Here is a 21,034-nt window from a genome sequence, read left to right on the forward strand (position 1 = left end):
CATGCGTTTGTCTGTGACATGGCTTACCTACCTCCTCAATCCTTACCCACGATTCAGAAAATGGAATCGGATCGGCAAAATTGGTTACAGTTAATCCCGATTTCTTTCATTTTGGAACACTTGACTCATCCTCCATTTCTAGGGTTCAGGCAGAATTTAATCGATTCAACAATAATATGGTTGATCTAAGAGATTAGTTATTGATACCCCATTTTTAGTATTTGGAGATAAAAAAGTGTAAATATAACCAAGTTTTCAGCCACAGATTGTTTGGATGGCTTTTTGGAGTCATGATTTTGTGCAATTAAATTTGGTAGTGGTTATGATGCTGCCTAGAGCTGTATTCTGTAATACCTTAATTGAGAGATGCCTTAATCTGTAACCTGTAAACACCTAGCATACACCAAGATATAAACAAAAAATAATACTATGATGGATAGAAATGAGAATAATAAATAACTCCTGCAACAGCCAATTCTGATTTCACAAACTATTTCATTTCAATCATCCCTTTTGATTGGCCATTCTAATCCCTACAATAAAGAATGTAATGAATCTCGGCTTGTTAACCAATCAAACTATATATTTATACACATCAGTAAATGCTATTATTGTGTTTATTAGGTGTACATGTCTATTTCATAGTGAATATATGCCCGTATTTTTGTTCCCGGAATTTTACATAGCAACCGTATTATACACGTATTAAATACATACCGTATTATTACCGTACCATATTATTGCGCCAGATTTTTTGAAAAGTATTATTGCCGTATAGTCCATTTGACTACCGTACGTATCTGTTCCCGTATTATTGCCGTTCTTGAACTTACTAACTATGGTCCCAACCGGTCTTAGGTAAGTAGTTCAATGGCTGAGATTGGATGGACTTAAATCAATGATTATGAATTAAAGAACGGACTATCTAGCTATTTTTATATATGTACTGCTACATTTTAGCCTTATTATTATCATTATTAATATTATTTTGAGATAAAGGTAAATCTGTATGTATAATTCTGGGTTTTCTTCTCTTATGATTTTCAGTCTTAGCAAGGAAAATACATATGGAAGGCATTGTCAAGCAAGCTTCTGATAGCCAGTATTGGGACCTTTGGGATCGCCAGAAATTGAGTCCTGAACTGGATTTAAAGCGACGACAAATTTTAAAAATAAATCAGGTCAAACACCTATTACTCATCAAACAGGGAATTATTAAAAAATTTGGAATCACTCCAAATACAATAGTATGTGGTTATATTCTCTTCTTTTTTTTTTTTGTTTCTCTTACAGGATTTGACGAATCAGATGGTTGAATTGGAAAGACACTTCAATACTCTTGAGCTCAATAAATTTGGTGAGAATATTGGAGTCCCCATGGGCCGTAGAGCAGTACATGGCTGTTTTGAGGTTTCAGGGTATGAAATACCTCCTTGAATTTTATGAACTCAAAATCTTCTGTCGTGTTTTCTCTTATGAGATATAATCAGTCCATCAAGCTTGGTATAGCTTCAAGTGAAGCATGCCCTAGATTTGGATCAATTGGGATACATTCCAATTCATTCCCATATCTTGGCACTATACTAGTTTCAAACACTCCCCATCTCCACTGAAGTAGTTGGCTATTTATTGTAATTTGATTTGGTTGATGCAGTAGTACACTACTGACCAATGCTTGAAATTTTGACTGCTGGGGTGATTTTGTGTGGAAACAAAAATATTTCGCTGGTTTCAACTGTTTGCTCAAAACTATGGCAATTTTGCCAATCTGTTAGATTTTGACCCCCTGAGAAAGAGAAATATTACATTAATTTCAACCAATTTCGCTCAAAATCCCAAACATTGCTACTGACTCGCATTACTTATTCTACTCAAATTGTTTTGACTTTATTAATTATTGGTAAATTCTTCGCTGCTGACAAATTTCATCCTTGCATACTTTGTATAATTATTGGTAAATTCTTCTCTGCAGACAAATTCCATCCTTGCATACTTTGTATAACACAATGAATTCACAATTATCAGCTGCACAGCAACTATCTGAATGTCTCACGAAACAGATGGCTGTGTTGAATATTGAATCACCATCTGCCAAACGACAAAGTGTGGCAAAAGAGTTGTTTGAATCGATCGGACTTGCTTATGATGGTGACTCTTTCAACTCTCCAGACTTAAAAAGAGCTGTCGATCCACCAGATCCAGTAAAGAAACTTCCATATTCTTTGGGCAGTACTGCTGTCAAACAGAAGTCTAGGAGAATCCCATCAAATGCTATAAAAAGTTATGAACCAGAGACTGCAAGGCGGAGAAGAGACTCACTGGATCGAGTAATATTTCCTTAGTTTCCTTTCTTAACATGTGATGGTTTTTACTTTCGTAGGATTGGGGAATCTGTTTGGGTATGTAGTTCAGTCAACACTGAAGCAGTGTCAGCTGAGTCAGTTTAGTAGCTAGGCTGAGTCTCTGTTTCCTTTCTTCTGCTCTGTCTGTTGGATGTACGCATGTCATGCATGATGATTTATCCTTGTTCGGAATTGGAAGCTTAACTGAAGTATGTAACTCAGACTACTCTTTCGAATACTAAAATGAATTAGCTCTGTGCTGGCTGACCTATCTGCTTTTCAAATTGAGATAGGATATTTAATTTTCTTTGAATCTGCTAAATAACTTGGTTGGCTAGCATTTTTCTTAGCTGCGAGGCTGGGGGATGAATTAGAGTCTCAGACAAGTCTCGAGCACTTGGCTTATCATTTTAACAAGTGCATAGATAATCATTCGGTGGCATTTTAACATGTGCATAAATAATCATTCTGTGGATTATCTGTACCATCTATACCCTATTATTCATTTTCTTAGTTCGCATTTTAAACTTTGATTGTCTGCTCCTCGAAGCCTCCAAATTCTTGTGATCATCAATCTTCATCATGCTGGATAAAGGAATGACCATTTGTGTTATCCCAGTATTTGCAAAACTGCTGTATTGTATTTGATATATTCTTATAATTTTTATTCTGACATGATTATGCACACATTCAGTATATCTTGATATTTCTAGGAAAATTCCCCATGCCAATAAGAGTACTTAGCAGATTCAATACAAACTTTCACTCGGGCAGAAGAGATTCCTGGTGAGTCGGTGGTGACCACCTCATCTCCTTGATGTTGAATAAAGTAATGGATTTTTTCCATATCCCATTATTTCAAAAGCTGGATTATTGTATTTGATGATGTGTAATACTAGATTTATGACAATAATTAGGCTTGCAGTGTAATGTAGTTCTAGATGGGTAGGAGACCAACTAGAAGCCAATATCCAGGATCTGAATTGAACATGTAGTTTGGTTAGGTCAAAATAGGTGATTTTGGTCAAATTAAGGTTAGGGTTTAATGGGACCTAGGGTTTGAAGGTAGGGTTATGCTAAGTTGATGTAGGGGAGTCTTCCAGTGAAGGTCTTGTTAAGTTTTAATAAGTCTAGGCCTTTTAATTAAAATTGGCAGCAAGGTTAGGGTTAGGGTTTCGGGTTTTTGAAAAGAGGAAAAGATGGATTTTTAGGGTTTATGATGGTCAGATGAGGGAGCAACTTGGATCGAGTTTTCCCTAGTATGTGAGGAAAATTCGATCAAGTTTGGTGTGATTTGGCTGGCTGGTTTGGTCTAGGCAGAATTTAGGTATTGGGAAAATTGAAAAGGGGGAGGGTTTGGGCTGTGAGAGGATTAGAAGAAGAATTGTTGGGGATGGGGATGATTCAAACTCACTGTTGTTGTAGAAATTCCATGGCAGCAGCTTGTTTGATGGTGAAAACTTGAATAAAAACAGAACTTGAAAGTAGAGCTTCAAATAACAAAGAGAGCTTGAACGAACCATCCGGGCTTCACAATGTAAGGTGTTGATTGGATCAAACACCAATCCCACCAGCTTTGATCAAACAAAACACAAAAATCTTCAATGGAGAAGAAGAGCAGCAAAAAGTTTTTCATTAATATCAAAATTCGTGTTCAATACTTGCCCCTCCCCCCCCCCCCTTACAACCTTATATAAAAGACCCAAAAATAGACTCCTACACTAAAAAAGAAAGGCATAACCCAATCCTTAAGCTATTAGGTAACCTAAACTGACTCGGAAAGTGAAATAACAAAGGAAATAGACTCAAAACATTCCTGGACTTATAGAGTCCTAATCCAGCCAACTTAAGTTGTCACATGACCACTTAACCAAGTCACATGATCACATAAGTGATCATCACATGACCACTAATTACATAAAAATAAAATAAGTAAGAAATCCCGTATGCAACCTAATTACCCATATTTTAGGCCCATAAAAGTGGCCTATTACATAGAAAACCCATGGGTTCAAAGGCCAACATGTATATAACCCAATCCTAGACTTATTCCTAAGCAAACAAGCCCTATTTGGTGATAAATCTGCATCACAGTAGGCATGGTTGACATAGTTCTACACTTCTACTGCGGTATTAAAAATAGAAGAAAAGAGAACAGTTAATGTGTTGAATCTTTGACTGAGTTAACATGTAATTCTCAATGCATGAAAGTCCCATAAGAGTCCTTTCCTAATAAAGAAATTTTTTTTGCCTCAGCTGTATTTGCCTAATAAAGAAAATTTTTCAAGGGAATACACTGTTCTACCTTTCTCTGTTTTAAATAGCGAGTTTGTATGGAATTAAGACTCGTGTCTGTTGGGTTCTGCCCCATGGAAGGTTTTACTTGCATAACCTTCTAGCTTGGTTTGGTTCTCTGTCCCTTGTTCTCCTTTCCTCCTTCTCCCTTCTGGAATTTAGTACTTCTGCTCATATCCTGGAGATTGATGTATATAAAGTGACTCGGATCATCATATTTCGTTCAATTATGGGTGAGTATTTTTTAGTTCTCGCCTTCTATGTTCATTCATTGAATGGTTGATTTTTCAACATTTAGAGAGTGGTTGGTCCTGGCCACTGTATGGATGGGAGGGGGGAGAGTGTTTGGTCCTAATTATTGTGTATGGTATCCTTCTAAATCAGAATCAAAGAAGAGGTTCTATTCATCTTTCCATTCTAATAAATCTTATTACGGTGCTTCTGAAATGTGTTGTTTTTAGTTTTGCAAGCCGTGGGTAGAATTTTGTGCTGTGGTCCTTCAATATCTACTGTAATCTCCTAACAATTACTGTAGACACTAATAGTTTTTACCATTTTAACCGCTCTCAGTTACTTTCGATGCAGAGTTGGGCTAGCTTTGAGCCTCCAAAGACAACTGTCAAAAGAATTTTGTTGCGAGAAGAACAAGCAAGGGTTACTGCAGATAAATCATCCTTGCTGATGACTAAGGAACGCCGTAGTTATCAACAGCATGAGCGATATTCTGATGCCAGCTGGAAGGGCCAGACCTCATCTCCTCCTTCCATGTACATATCCATGAACAAAGCTGAGTCGCTCAAATTTCAAGAAAAAAAAGGTAATTTGCCATGTTTGTTTTCAGTATGCCAGCAAATAGTCGCTGATTCACTTTCCATATTCTTGTGTTACTGCAGATGTACAGGATAAACCATTAAAGCAGAATTTTGAATGTGAGTCAACTTTGTTCAAATGGGCTGGTGACCGTTCACAGCTATTGCACACTACAGGGTTGAAATCTCCTGTGATACAAGTAACACAGAGAAGCAATCTTCAATCTTTTTCATTGTCATCAGCATCCGAATCATCACCCAGCTCTGTTCAGAATAACATGAGGGAGACTGGGGATTTGGCTGCTGACAGATCAAACACTGGTGTGAGTCATGTTGGGAAGTCTGATTCATCAACAGTTCAATCCTATCCATTCTCTTGGACCAAAGCTAATACACAGATTGAAGCTCCCAGGAACCAAATACCATCAACACGCTTGAATTTGCCTCAGCAAACTCCAGTACCACCAAAGAAAGCACCAGATGTAGAGACCCAAAGAGCCGATCTCCCACATTTGACTACTGAAGGAACTGCTCAGACAAAACCAACGGGAAGTGTGAAACATGAAGCTGTTACTCCAGAAAAGTATTCTGCAGTGCCTGAAAAAAGTCACAGCTCATCATTCCCTGCTGTGTCTACTAATGAACCAGCTGCTTCTCTGCATGGAAAAGTTTCCCAGTTTGATGCAGTAACAACCAAGATCCTGCCTGGTATTACAGCATCAGCTTCAGCAGTTTCTCCTGCAATCTCAACATCACCTTCAGTCTCATTCCCATCTCCCACGATTTCTTTATCAACAAATCCTCCAAATGCTTCACCCTTTTCATTAGCGTCTCCACCATCTTCATCATCAGCCATGTCATATGGGGGATTATTAACTTCCAAACCTAGCACAGAAGCTGGTAAGATGATTCCATTACCGATGCAATCTTCAGATCCTTCTGGTCTGACCCCTTTTTATTCAGGTCCTTTTCAAGCCCCAAAACCCCAGGCTTTGCCAGCTATTCAATCTGCTTCCCCAATTTCAACATCGCAGGCACCTTTTACAGAGCCTAAGCCTTCAGTTAGGGAATTTGATCAAAAATCAGATGTGAGTGCCATTTTACAAGCTCCAGTTTCACAGCCTGTGCTTGCCACTGATGAATCTACTTTGAAGCCAGAGCCATCCGTACCACCAGAACCTGCTGCAGGTGCGGCTTCAACAAGATTGGCATTTGGAAGCCAGCCAAGTTTCAACAATGTATTTAGTGCTGGTCCCAGTGTTGCTTCCGGTTCTAAATCTGAACCACCATCTGCTGCAACTGGTTCATTCCCAACATCTCTTTCATCTTCCAACAGTGCACCCGATGGAAAGAAGGAAAGTGTGGAAATTACTCAAGAGGATGAGATGGAGGAAGAAGCTCCGGATATGACAACTGACCTGAGCCTGGGAAGCCTTGATGGGTTTGGTATTGGGTCAACCCCCCTTTCAGCTGCACCAAAACCCAATCCATTTGGTGGTCCATTCAATAATGTGGCATTGAATCCAACAACATCTCCATTTACTCTTACTGCCCCCAGTGGGGAGCTGTTCCGACCTGCTTCTTTCAGTTTCCAGTCTCCTTTCAGTTCTCAACAATCTCAACCAACTTCTGTGGCTACTTTCTCTGGTGGCTTCAGTACAGGAAGCGCTCTTTCACCTAGCACAGGAAGTGGTTTTGGCCAGCCAGCACAGATTGGACCTGGGCAGCAAGCATTGGGATCTGTACTTGGTGCTTTTGGACAGTCAAGACAATTGGGCTCCAGCTTACCTGGTAATGCTTTTGCCTCTGCAAGTGGATTTGGTGGTGGTGGGTTCTCAGCTGCTGCAAAAACTGGAATTGGATTTGGTTCTGATAGCGGGTTTACTGGCACTTCTGCTGCAGGTGGATTTGCTGGGGTTGCATCAACTAGTGGTAGGTTTGCTGGTGTTGCTTCAACAGTTGGCGGGTTTCCTGGTGCTGCTTCAAGTGTAGGGTTTGCTGCCGCTGCCACCTCTTCTGGTGGTGGTTTTGCCGGAGCTGCCACTGGCAGTGGGTTTGCAGCAGCTGCTGCAGCAGGTATTATCTATTTTTATATAATGGTCTACTTCGATTTTGCTTTGCCAATCACCTGAGCCTGATCAGTTCAGGGCCAATTAGAAGGTGAACAAGGTGTCCTTTTACGCTTCGTTGAAGTCTGATCATGTGCTTTGAACAGGTGGTGGATTTGGGGCTTTTGCCAACAAACAGGGAGGTGGTGCTTTTCCCACGTTGGGTGGCAGCATGGGGGGGTCTGGTGGACCACCATCCCAATTATTTACACAGATGAGGAAGTAGTGGAATACCTTGGAGTAAAGAAGTCATATGCTTGTTCGCTTGGAATATGATTTTGTATATACGAGTACATGAGATCTTACATCTTTTGCTGCAAATTTTTATGTCAGTATTGATCCACCAATCCAATGAAAATGATCAGAGCATTGAGGCGAAGTTTGATGAAACCATAAATCTTCTGCAACTGCTACTGCGAGCTGGGTTTACTATTCCATTTAACTTCTCATGGAAATGGGAGTTAACAATGTAAACATAGATGCTATTTTCTTCCCTTAAAGTTACTCTTTGAAATTAGATACTCCATATCCTTCAAATTTTGGAACCTTGTTTCATTTGAAAGCCCATGGTTGATACTGAAATGTATTACTCCTTAGGTTTTACCGTGTGGACTTTGAGAGCAAAGGACTGATAAGTAGCATCAGTGAGTGAGATTACAACCAAGGGTGCAGGAAGCCTCGAGGACCCTTTTTGTTTTGTTAAATGAAAAGCTTGTGTTTGTTAATCAGCAAACCCCTCGTAAGTTGCACACCATAACAATAGACAATACTTGATACTCACACCATACAACAACCGCATGTACCATTCCACCCCGTCCTAGTCCTTGAGTTGGTTACTACTGCAACAAGAATGATCATGAGAATTTTGTGCTATCCATTCTTCAGTTCCTGCTGATAAATATGGTAGGGAGAACCCATCAGGATTGATGAGAGTGTGCAACTCTCAGAATCGGTAGAATTCTGAAGATTCATTTCTGGCACTTTGAAGTTGTACTAGGTCATATGACATGGAATAGATTGCTAAAGGGTATGTAGCTCGTCAGATTTATTCAAGAACCGTTTATCCCATGATATTAAGGGCATTTTCCTGCAGTAGTGGCCACTGCAATCTCCTCTCCAGACTCCAGAACCCATATTGGATCATTGGATGGAGTCCATCTTCCATGCTATCCTTCTTGGAATAGAGAAAGGTGGCATAGCATAAGTGACCAAAGCCAACTTGGTACTCCTGAGTTAATAAAATAATGCTTTAAGAATATAATGTGTAATTATAGTCGACATTTATACACTTTAACTATGATCATGTTAAGATTAAAATGTGTTAATTTATCCCTAACTTTATACTCGAGCAAATTTAGGCTACATGTAATACTATAGTAAACTTTAAGGTATAAATACTGTCAAAAGAAAATTAAAGTTAGGCTACTTTTTCATGAAAAATTTTCTTGGGCACGAGTCTATTATAAGTGGAAGTTACCAATCATTATGCACTGCCTAGATTAACTACCATTAACCTTATGATACAGGTACAGATGATTTGGGGAAAAAAATCTATAACTATATCCATTTTTATGTCATTCTTTTATTGAGAAAGTTTTTCTACACAACGTGGAAAGGGTTCAGAATCCTAATACATCTCCCCTATGAACGAATGGTCGAACGTACCTCCCCAACTGTTGTGCAATACCCTCTCCTTTCCATTCGAAAGCCACAGTCAAGTGATTCTCCTTTACCGTGGCTTAATGAAAACTCGATCCTTCTATTTATCATATAAATGGAGTCTAAAGCCTTCATCATAGGTTCAAAAGATAAATATGAATCATCCATTTTTATGGCCTTTTAATCTAAACTATATATTCCCACTCGATATATGGAGCGGAGTGTTGAGTACTTAAAAAGCATCATATAGATAAGCTAAGATAGTGGAGATGAGGATGTTGAGATGAATCAGTGGTAAAACCAGGAAGGATAAAATAAGCAAATTGTCATATTAGAACTAGTTTGGGAGTAGTCCCGATTAAAAAGTTGTTTGAGGTGGCATGACCATGTTCAAAGGAGGCCTTCAAATACTCCAATTTGGAGGAATGACTTGATTTAGATTGAAGGCTCTAAAAGAACTAAGGACAGACCCAAAATGACCCTAGGAGAAGTGGTGAGAAAAGACATGCATAGTTTAGGTCTTGTTTCAAATATGACGTTAAATAAAACTGATTGGAGAGCAAGGATCTCTGTAGTTGATCCCATTAATTTGTATAAGATTGATTTGTAGTTGATGTTGTTGTGTTTATTTTCTTTACTTCTAATTAATTTTAATATTTCGTCTTCTTAAGAGTACCACTACACATACATGTGCATACATGGGATATGTTTCAATACAAAAGAAGGTATTTTTTTATTGACACGTGACTAATGTAAACTATGTCCTCTCATCCAACAGTCGAAATAGATACATCTATCCACATGGCAAAATAGATATCACGTGACATTTGTAAAATTAACAGAGGTTTGTGACAAATAATAAAATTCTCTTACCCAAAACAAACAAACAAACAAACAAACAAACAAACAAAAAAAAAAAAAAAGGACTATTTACATATAGAGTTCTATGACTTCTATCGCTTTCTGAGGCTCTAGCTAGGAGATTCTGTAGTTGTGCGACATAGTTACCAGCCCAACTCAAATCAACTCGTCAAGGGATGGGAGGGAAAGAGACTCTGAAAGACTTCATTGTTGGATCTGTACCAACTGTAATCTGCATACCTAACTTCATTTCAGATTCTGAAGAGACCAATCTCCTCAATAATGTAATAATCTTTTGTCTTCCCTCACTCCCTCGCATCCCCGGGTTTTATTTTATCATATGTCAGCTATGTTTTGTTTATCTTCCTTCATATGAGGTTTCTTCTTCCTGCTGCAGATTTGTCAGGCGCCGATATCCAAGTGGAAATCTTTGAAGAACAGAAGACTTCAGAACTGGGGTTTGATGGGCTCTTTCCTTCTTGTTGTTCGAAAGATTGAACCTTTTTTTTTTTTCTTCCCATATATCCTATTGCTGATCAGTTACGTTTTCTCCGGGGCATGCTCTATTGTCTTTCGCAGGAGGTGTCGTACATGAGAAGGGGCTCCTACCACAGGACTGTAAGTTGGAAAGACAATTTGTCTTCTTTTTCTCTCTTTGAATCTTCGCCTTCATGCTCGTAATGAAATTGATATTTTACAAACCAAATCTCTTTGACAGTAGCTCGCTGTATGTGATAAGTGCATGTAGTTTTGTTCGTTTACTATCATCTTCTAGACCAACAATTTATAACTTGTGTAAACAATGGGTGCTAATTAGTAGTAATAATCGTTCAAAAGACCCCAAAGATGCTTACTTTATATGAATGAAATATTGATGATTCTGATTCCGTAATGGATGATCAGAATTTTGGAATACTTTTTGTGTTATATACTACACATTTGGTAGAATTCGAAAACAATAGTCTTCGCAGAGCATAAGATTGTTAATATTGATATAATTATGCTAGCAAGGAGAGAAGTAAAACTACTAGAAGACACTATAAATAGGTTTTAGAAATCAACAATCTTAAGCCCAGTTTCTCCCAGAATATAGACACAGACCTCACATACTTCATATTTGGAGCATCTGTGAAGACTGAAACCCTGAAGTAAAGCCTCCCACACTTCAAAAAAGAAAGAGAAAAAAACGAGAAAGCATAAAATCAGCATGAATTTTGTAACATATGGATCATAAATGCTGTTTGAGGCAACCCATGTCTGGAAGGACGTGACGACCTTGGAAACATTACCTGTTACAGCTTTATTTGTAGGGCATGTGCTTCTTGTTAATCAAACTTTTTGGTTGTGCAGTGCCTCCTTGGCTAACAAAGATTACACAAAAAATATGTGAAGAGACAGAACTGTTTCCCTCAGCAATCAATCATGTGCTCATCAATGAATACCTCCCTGACCAAGGCATCATGGTATGTAATGTACCCTCTGAATTTTTCTTTTCGCAGTCCTCTCTTTTGTTTTTCTTTATTACCCACACAACTTCTAGCAAGAAGGGATTTTAAAGCAAACAATGGATGCTCATGAGTCATGATGTTGACAAATCAGTACTCCTTTAGAAAAACTTCCCTGTCTCCCACCCCCAACCAAAAAAAAAAAAAAAAGGAAATTCAACAAGACTGGCATCTTGTGTTTGAAGACACTCTGCATTTGGATCATAAATATTTGAGGCTGCGATTTATAAAATCAGACTTGAATTTCAATGCAAGAGTATTAGGATTTGCCAAAACCGTGGATACTATAACACTAATTTGAGCTCATTATCTTTTCTTTCTTTCTTTCTTTTTTTGGGGGTGGGGGTGTTAATTTGAGACTAGAAATATTTAAAAATTGGAATGTTAAGAGTGCTACACAATTCAAAGGGCAGCAAGGCTCGATTGAACAAGGAGAAAAACAGTAAAGGCAGAGGAAAACATAAAAAACACTCCGCAACAGTTTCACCCACTTCTATGAAAACAATCCCTTTGCTGACCACTCAACCTATTACCTATATGACCATCAAAAGTAAAGAAACCAGACCCACTGCCATCACTCAGAAACAAAAAGGGAAATTATGGAAAAGAAAATCAAAACACAATGGGTTGGATTTCTCAGGATAGACTTGTGCCTCTACAATCACTACCACTGCCATAAGCCCTTATTACAGATTCTCTTTTTCCTCTTTCTTGATAACCAGAGGCATCAATTTGTATACCAGGCTGCTGAATGACATTTGTGGATTCTCTCTGACCAGCTTGAGGAAAAGTGGATTTAGCCTTTGTAGAGTTAGTAGATAGGACCTCAAACAAAAATGCTTCTCTTGTATAAAAAATAAACCCTTCCAGTGGTTGTCTGAACCTTTCCTCCGCACTCCAAGCTCTTGAAGTTTTTTTGCATAATCTTGAACCCTTGGAGAAACAATTCCAAACACGTTACTGATGCCATAAGCTTGTTTACCCATCTCCTGAATACTTGTAGAGATTATTCTGGATACTTTATTTCTCACAGTATTTCCCTATCTCATCTGACAAAGCCTTCTCCTTACCAGAGGATTTTTGCCTTTCTGGATTAATTGTGGAGCAAACATGAGATATAAATCATATAACCTCCTTACCCTGTACATAAGTCTTGTTTGGCTCCAAGTCTTGTACTGACTATTTTTTAAGTTGTTTTGGCTAGATCTATTCTGATTTTGGGGTCTGCATTGCTTTCTAGTTTTGTATGTTCTTTTGATCTTATCATGAACCTTTCCTTATTATTAAATAGGTTTAAAATTTGTCTTTGTATGCCACCAAACGAGTTCAATTGTTTTTCATGAATTGTGTTTTGGCTTGCTTTAAAAAAAGTAATTTGATTACTGTAAGCACTTCATATATATATAATCATTATGTACCTTTAAATCAACAGATGTATTTTTTTTATTTTTTGCACTTGATCTTTGCCTTTTGTGCTCATCCGAATCCACCTGGTGATAGTTTGCCTAGGCTTGGGTTAGGACTCCAGCCTATTTAATAGTTGGACAGGTCTGGACTAGGCATAAAGATCAGCAAGACCCAAGTCCATTTACCACAACTATGCATCGATATCATCATGTTCATTAGAATTGTTACCACACAAGAAGATCAGACAGTTGAACCTGCAGCCCTGATGCTGATCTGATGATCAGGGGGTCAAGTCTCTGCAGCACACCAACAATCTCCCCCCCCCCCCACTCCCCCCCTCTTTCTGATGTCTCCATTCACAGTTGGATTTCTTGGGGTTTAGGGGTTTAGGTTTGAAGTTTAATGTTTCAGTTTTCACATTTCAGGTTTTAGTTTTCACATTTAAGGTTCTACGTACTAGAGAGGAAGAGTATGGAAAAGGTCAACTTTAACATAGCATGGGTTCTTTTTTGTATTGAACATAGACTGTCAGATGACTGGAAGAACTTAATTATTGAATGGGTAAAAGATTTGCACAACGCCAGCTTAATTTCGAAATTGCATGTGGGCACCCCTCATAAGACTCAGATTACTGAAGCACCACCCCTGTAGAATGTCTCATATACCCCCCCCCCCCCTATTTTGTGTTTTCCCATAATACCCCTCCTCCAAGGCATGAAACTGCACACTGGCGTTGCAGGGAACCCTCCCTAATGTAGAATAGCTAGGCTGCAACCAAAATTCCACAGGAGGATCGTAAACTCTTTAATGAAGAACATCATCCACAGGGTATTTTGAGGCTTTCTTCAATCAGCAACTATGGTAGCATGAAATCTTCTATTGAATTAATGAATCCCAGCAGTAGTTTGGAACCTCAGTTGATCTCAGATTTGCAGGGAATTGAAATTAAAAAAAAAACAGAATAGAAACAAAAAGTAAAAATAGAAGATAAGATAGAAGAATAGGATTGGATCGAGTCTCTTACTCTCTCCCGGGGTCTCTCACCATACTATCTCATAGAGAAAAGCACAAGGCTTTTTTTTTCTCAATCTGATTAATCAAATTTGTGTACAATGCTGTAGCCCCTTATAAATTTACATAGAAAACTCAAAAACAAATTCAAGCACTAAAAAGGAAAGACCTAACACAATCCTTAACTAATAAGGTAACATAAACTGACTAGGAAACTAATAATGTAAGAAACAGACTCAAAACATGACTCTAATTAAACTAATGAAGTAAATCTCGTTTTCCTACTTTCTACCCATATTTTAGGTTTATTAGATTGATCAATTATAAAATAAACACAGAATCAAAGGGCCGATACATACATAACCCATCCCAAGGCTTATTTCCACTAAAATAAGCCCTCTAAGTGACTTGTCTGCATTAATTCTCCCTTGCTTGAAAAACAATCGACCTCAAATTTTGCAAAATGGAGGAATCAACTTTGTGTGGTGAACTTCCGTCTTCAAACCATAACAGTACTCAAGCAGCTCGTGGATTGTAGTCTTCAAGGCATGGAATTTTCTCTTCAAAGAACTCTGGTGGCATGACGAACTCTATGTGCTCGACTTCGAAATCAGCAGTCATGTCCATGGGGTCTTCTACAGTTGTGTCTTCAACCTTCTCTGCTTCAAACTCTAACTCTTTAAGTTCTTCTTTGTCGCTCACAGTCTCCTTAAGGGTTTCTTCAACCGCCTCGTCAATTGTAGTATTAAGTTCCACATCGTCCATTGCCTCAGCTTTACTTGCTTCAAATTCTTCAATGTAAGCCTCGACATTCAAAACATCAAGGACTGACTCTTCCCTGTTGATTGAAATTTCTAGAACATCTTCAACATTAACTGTTCTAGTTCTTTGATTGGAGGTTCCTTATTTTTTTGCTCTTCCATCTTCAAAATTTCAACGACTTCCACTGTAGCATCCATTGGAGGTGGTGGGTAGAGGGGACCAAACATGGGTTTAATCATTTTCTTGAAAGAGGCCACTTGGTCTTTTAGTTGCTTCACGCTTTCTTCAAGTGTAAATGAATCCCGGTGGTAATCTTGTTGAAAGTAGAGCTTTCTGCATATGTTCCGGTAGGTACTTGTTCTTCAACTCATACTTCATCTCTTCCCAGGTCCTAGGTTCAGATCTTCTAACTATGAGTCTCTCTTCATGAAGTTTCCACCATTTGCTAGCATAAACCAGTTAATCGGGAGTAAACAAACCTAAGCTTCCGCTCCTCTATTGGGTTGTACCAGTCAAAATATTCCTCTAGAGAATCCAATCAATCAAGGAAGAAGAATAGATCCCTCTGTTCAGCAAAGTAAGGAACTTCTGACTTCATCTTCCTTGTATTAACATCAACCCTAAGAGGTGATAGGCTCTGATACCAAATAATGTAGAATATCTAGGCTGCAACCAATTCTACAAGAGGATCGTAAACTTTTTAATGAAGAACAACATCCACAGGGTATTTTGAGGCTTTCTTAAATCAACAACTATGGTAGCATGGAATCTTCTATTGAATTAATGAATCCCAGCAGTAGTTAGGAACCTCGGTTGATCTTAGATTTGCAGAGAATTGAAATAAAAACAGAATAGAAACCAAATGAAAAAATAGAAGAAAAGGATTGGATCGAGTCTCTTACTCTCACCCATGGCCTCTAACCGTATTTTGGTCTCTCACCAATTGCATCTCACCATACTCTCTCACATAGCAAAGTACGAGTCTATGTTTTTTTTTTTTTTTTTTCTCATTCTCATTTATCAAATTCGTATACAAAGCTGTAGCCCCTTATAAACTTGTATGGAAGACTCAAAAACAGACTCAAAACACTAAAAAGGAAACGCCTAACACAATCCTCAACTAGTAAGGCAACATAAACTGACTAGGAAACTAAAATAATGAAAGAAACATACTCAAAACAGGACTCTAACTAAACTAATGAAGTAAATCCCGTTTTCCTACTTTCTACCCATATTTTAGGCTTATTAAATTGGCCAATTACAAATTAAACACATAGAATCAAAGGCACAATACATACGTAACCCATCCCAATGCTTATTTCCACTAAAATAAGCCCTGAAAGTGACTTATTTGCATCACTCCCCCTTATTAAATACACATTGATCAATGTTGGTGTGTTAAGTTTTAGGGTTATAGTGTTGGACATTTTGGTAACCATGTTGGAATAGTCACATGTCTGACTACTGGTTACATTGGGTGAAACAGAAGAGGGCTTTATTTTTCCACATGGTGTAATTCTCATAGTCCGAGATCTCGCTGAGATTCTCGGTTTTTTGTAATACCGAGTCGAGATGGCATCCGAAACTGAAAAGTGCAATATCTCGGCCAGATCATCGAGATCTCGGTTGGATCTCGGTTTCGACCCATTATTTTAACCCAACTGCCACTTAAATACCTTACCTAATTGGACAAAACTTGACGGCGAGATCTCGGCGAGATCTTGGATCTCGGGTCCAAATCTCGGGTTGACCCAAAGTTCAGGCTTCAAGTTGGAAAAAAAAAATGCACCAACTCGGCGAAATCTCGACTCGTCTCGGTTTTTCCAAGAGTCGAGTTAGTCCCAAGACCCGAGTTTTAGTACCTTGGTAATTCTTTGTGGTAAACATTCCACATAGTAGAGTGTGATGTGGGCATTATGCAGAACGTTTTCAGGGCCAGTGGAGCAGCAACATGGAAGAGGTTAGTGTGTTGGCAGCTGAGGAAAAGCCAAACGTGTGATAGTTAAGTTGGGCCATATATCTGCAACATGCTAATCACCCTATATTGTGAAATCCCAGTTAAATGGAGTTCACCATTTGGCCAAGGTTGTTTCCTAGCTGTGTCTCACTGGAAGAGGTTAGTATGTTGACAGCTGAGGAAAAGCCAAACGTGTGACAGTTAAGTTGGGCCATGGGATTTGACATCTGGCCAATCTCGATGTTTCTCAACCCATCCAGTGATTGGCACTGCTGCTCAAATGGGCAGGTTGTCAAAGTCAGTGTATGTGGCATGAGCCTCGTATTGCTGTTGGCACGTATATAATAGATGGAATTTCCTGGTTTGAGAGGGGCAGAGGAATAGAACTGGTTACTGCCAGAAAAGCAAGTTAGTGCTCAAGCTCATACTAGAAGTAAAGGGGGGAATAGTAATAATAAGGGAAAAGGGCTCTTAAGGGAAGACCGCCTGGGTGAACCGACCGAAGGGACTTGACTTATCCGAACCAAACGTTAGCGGCTTAAGCTAAGCCTATCACGAGCAGCGTTGCTGCTTGATCGGCGGGGAGGAGCATCTCAAAGTATGGGGCAAAGGATCAAGCGCTTTGACTTTGTCCCCCGGGATCCGTGAATGGAAGCCCCCCCTATCAAGCAAGAAAGAAGCGGCTCTTCCCATGGCGGAGTCACCATTGACTCTATTTATTATTATGGTAAATCAGTGTATCAAGATGTCAATCTGAGTGCAGTCTTTTACTATTACAATACGCTTAGTGATCTGAGTGGGGTAATTTTGAATCTATAGCCTCAAGTTTGTGAAGCATTGCTCTGTATGAGACTCTTGACTTGACTCAAAAACATATCACATCAAAAAGAGCGTCCCAATGCACTAGGCTCCCGCTACTGCAGGGTCTGGGAGGGGCAAGCAAATGTATGCAGCCCCCTACTTTGCAGGAGAGGCTGTTTTCAAGTTTTGAACCCGCAACTAACAGGTTGCAATAGTGCAACTTAACCGTTGCGCCAAGGCTCACCCACTTCAAAAATATATCACATCTTTTTTTTTCCCACAATACTCCATCCCAACCATATGTATCTATATTTGTTGATGTTATGAATAGGATAATCTATGGAAGAAATAGTTCTTCAAAATCTTAATCTGGTTGTTGAATCTGTTTTCTGCTTTGCAATATTGACTTCCCACAGGCTAGTTACCATGTAGGAACTCTTAAGCTGACATAATTGCACCGTCTCTATATTCCAGCCGCATCAAGATGGGCCTGCTTATTTTCCGGTAGTGGCAATTGTGTCTCTTGGATCTCCTGTTGTGATGAACTTCACCCCACACACAAGATTAAGAGAGTGTGCAAGCACAATAAGAAATAGTGATGAATATTCAATTCCTGATAAAGCTGCTGAAGTTGGGACAGATAAATGGTTAGACAACAACAATTCTTTTTCCGTCCTACTAATGCCCCGTAGTTTGTTGATCTTCAAGGATAATGCATACTCAGGTGGGAATGTGATCTTGCACTACTTTTCTATCACTCAAGTTTGAGATTCCTTTGAGATCATATAAGATGGGCAACAATTATCTATTTGGTTCTATGATTGATAGATTACTTGCACGGAATAGCAGATAGCAACTTGCACCAAGTAGATGAGGTAATATTGTTGTGTTTTTTTTTTTAAGATAGTAGGAATAAAATATTGTTGTTTGATGAGTTAAATCAATTTGGAAATTAAAAACAATTTGCACTTGCCAGCATAGCATGCTGGTAAGGACCATGGCCCATTGACCGCCAGGTCTTGGGATTGAGTACCGCCTCCACCCTCCCCGCCCCCAACACACACACACACACACACACACACACACACACACACACAAATAGAAAGAGTGAACATTTAATTTGTGCTTTGTCTGAGTTTGCTATGAAAATGTTCATTTAATTTGCTTAGGATGGTTCTTAAAGAACATATATCTTTGGAGACGTCAGTAAGATTCTTAAAATGATATAACATATCCACAACACGTATTATGCCTCTCTTGTTGTCCTTTCTCAGGCTGTGAATGTTTTTGAATCTTTAAAACATCATGTCCAAGATCATCCACCGTTGAAGACTGAGGGAACAGAAACTGAAATCACCGAACAGTTCAAGATTATTCACAGAACTACCACGAGAGTCTCATTAACATGCCGATTAGTTTTAAAGGTTCACAAGAATCTCTTCAAGTTTTAGGGTATTTAATCTTATCACAGGGTTCGTCGTGTCTGCTCAACCTTATATTGGTCCTATAGAATTTGGCAATTACATTGCGACAAACTGATGGGAGAACCGGGATTAGTGAAACTCAACATCTAGCCTATTTAGAAGTTTGGATATTGATACTGTTGACCCTGGAGGCAGCAGATCTTCATGCAGACAGGGTAGCGTCCAAAGATCATGAACTGATGGCATGTGTTTTATTATCCTCAAGTCTGATCAGTTTCTACAGCAGTCATTGTCATTCTGATATAGTGTTCAATATTTCCAGTGTAACAGTTAAAAGAACTTTGCATTATTTCCTTTTTCATTTTTTTCTTTATTTCTGCATCAGGAGTCAGATGTCATGTATCAAATTACAGATTTTTTATATTAAGTTACAATATATTACTCACTCTGTACCTGTATCGTGTTGTATTTTATCTTAACAATTATGGGAGAAAAAGCATTTTGTCGGTACTACCAGCAACTCTACATGTTCTCCCCCTACCCTCTCCCCAAAAAAAAAAATAATAAATAAATAAAGAAATCTCCATGTTAGATGGTTAAAGGTGATCACAGATAGCTTGAATTTCTGTGAAATTTTGATTGGAATCCTTTTGCACATAACGGCGAACCTTTAAAGAAGTTATTTTTGCCTCATGGCAGTTCCATTGATGCTATATTGTGGACCAGATGTCTATTCATCATCAATCGGTCTGGTAAGAATCAGCCCAACCTAATTTTCCCATTCGCAGTTATAAAGCCCAAGAAACTGATTGGAAATTCCACTTTTTAAGTTTTGGTTCAATTGGTAAAAATACAAAGGGAGAAATCTCAATACAAAGTCAGTTATTGGGTTGAGATAGGATTTTAAATTTGACATGTCCACAAGATGTACAACCCATCCGGTGGTGGATCCCTTAAGATGAACCTTCATGTGACCGAAGTCACTCGCATGATGGCGGCATTGAGTGGGTTTTTGCCATGTTGCAAAGAGCTCGAGTTATGAACCCTTAGCGAAAGCGTCTCGCCATTTCTGTATGGTTCATGTGCGTTATTGATCAATGAGAAATACTAATAGCCCATGCTCGTGGTGATAAAACCAGGGTGGGGGAGGCCGGGATGGTTTGAATGAGTTAAAATTCCAACTACGGAATAAATAATTTCAATCATTAAAATTGTTTCTAAACCCCGAGAGGATTAAGGGGGCTCTTGGAAACTTTATTCTTAGCAGACCTTTTCCTTGGGTGGTGAAAACTCCCTTGGTTCACTTCCACACACCAATGAAGATGGTTTGGTTTAGAGGGAAATTGGTTAATTACTTGCTGCTTTTTGATTGCCATTAGAGAATTCCAAATTTTATGGTGATGCAGAGATTGTATGGCTAATGTTTCAAGCCAAAAGGCTCCTATCTTAGCTTGAGCTCTTTACTTTCTCATAGAATATCACAAGGCTTTTTGACCTTTGTCTTCATGACAAGGTGATGCACTCTTGCTGGGGTCAGGCTTGGATGGTTGAAAGGCTTAAGAGTTTAAATTTTATAAAATTATAATAATCATTGTAACAAAACCTATAAATTTCTCACTTTCACTGCACTTAAAAGCCTTCTTTTTTTTTTTTTTTTTTTTTTTTACTTGAAACTTGACAACATGGGTACATGGTCCATGGTCAGGACTTTAAGGGTGTGGGGGGATGGGTTTAGGCTTCAAAAACCATTCAATGGCTTTGGATTCTTCTTTTATCTTGCGATTGCCAATAGCACCTGTTGGTAATGACATTGCAAAGAATAGGTCGACATGATTCATGACGATCTGAGACGGGCTTGGACATGAGAATTTGTGATGTTCTTTTGAAGATACGTTGTTTTTAAAGATCTTCGAATCTTTGGGTGTTTGTCCTACTAATCTGGTGTCCTAGTCCAGATTATACTTTGTGCCTGCACTCTTGTATAAGTGACTCTCTACTACTACAATAACATGTTTCTTTTATTCAAAGAAAAAAAATCCTAATTCGTAATTAGCACCTGAGCATGGTTGTTGGTAATCCTCGCCTTTTTAATA

At 38.7% G+C, this 21,034-nt stretch overlaps 2 protein-coding genes across 2 annotated transcripts in view; both read left to right on the forward strand.

Moving 5' to 3' along the window:
• LOC122642017 (nuclear pore complex protein NUP214) overlaps window positions 1-8,054 on the forward strand; it is a 100,096-nt gene extending 92,042 nt beyond the window's left edge. Inside the window, exons 12-17 of the mRNA XM_043835396.1 lie at window positions 1,048-1,181; window positions 1,294-1,418; window positions 1,973-2,327; window positions 5,223-5,454; window positions 5,531-7,522; window positions 7,662-8,054. Coding sequence (XP_043691331.1) covers window positions 1,048-1,181; window positions 1,294-1,418; window positions 1,973-2,327; window positions 5,223-5,454; window positions 5,531-7,522; window positions 7,662-7,780 — 2,957 coding nt within the window. The 3' untranslated portion in view covers window positions 7,781-8,054. The remainder of the gene's footprint in view (window positions 1-1,047; window positions 1,182-1,293; window positions 1,419-1,972; window positions 2,328-5,222; window positions 5,455-5,530; window positions 7,523-7,661) is intronic.
• A 2,127-nt stretch (window positions 8,055-10,181) lies between these two features.
• On the forward strand, window positions 10,182-19,254 carry LOC122644091 (alpha-ketoglutarate-dependent dioxygenase alkB homolog 6). Its single transcript, XM_043837693.1, has 7 exons — window positions 10,182-10,358; window positions 10,472-10,532; window positions 10,654-10,692; window positions 11,425-11,537; window positions 17,992-18,241; window positions 18,346-18,392; window positions 18,792-19,254. The coding sequence occupies exons 1-7, from the start codon at window positions 10,251-10,253 to the stop codon at window positions 18,966-18,968; spliced, it is 795 nt and encodes a 264-aa protein (XP_043693628.1). The 5' UTR covers window positions 10,182-10,250; the 3' UTR covers window positions 18,969-19,254.
• The last annotated feature ends 1,780 nt before the right edge of the window (window positions 19,255-21,034 follow it).

This window comes from Telopea speciosissima, chromosome 10, assembly GCF_018873765.1.
Source record: "Telopea speciosissima isolate NSW1024214 ecotype Mountain lineage chromosome 10, Tspe_v1, whole genome shotgun sequence".
Lineage (NCBI taxonomy): Eukaryota > Viridiplantae > Streptophyta > Magnoliopsida > Proteales > Proteaceae > Telopea > Telopea speciosissima.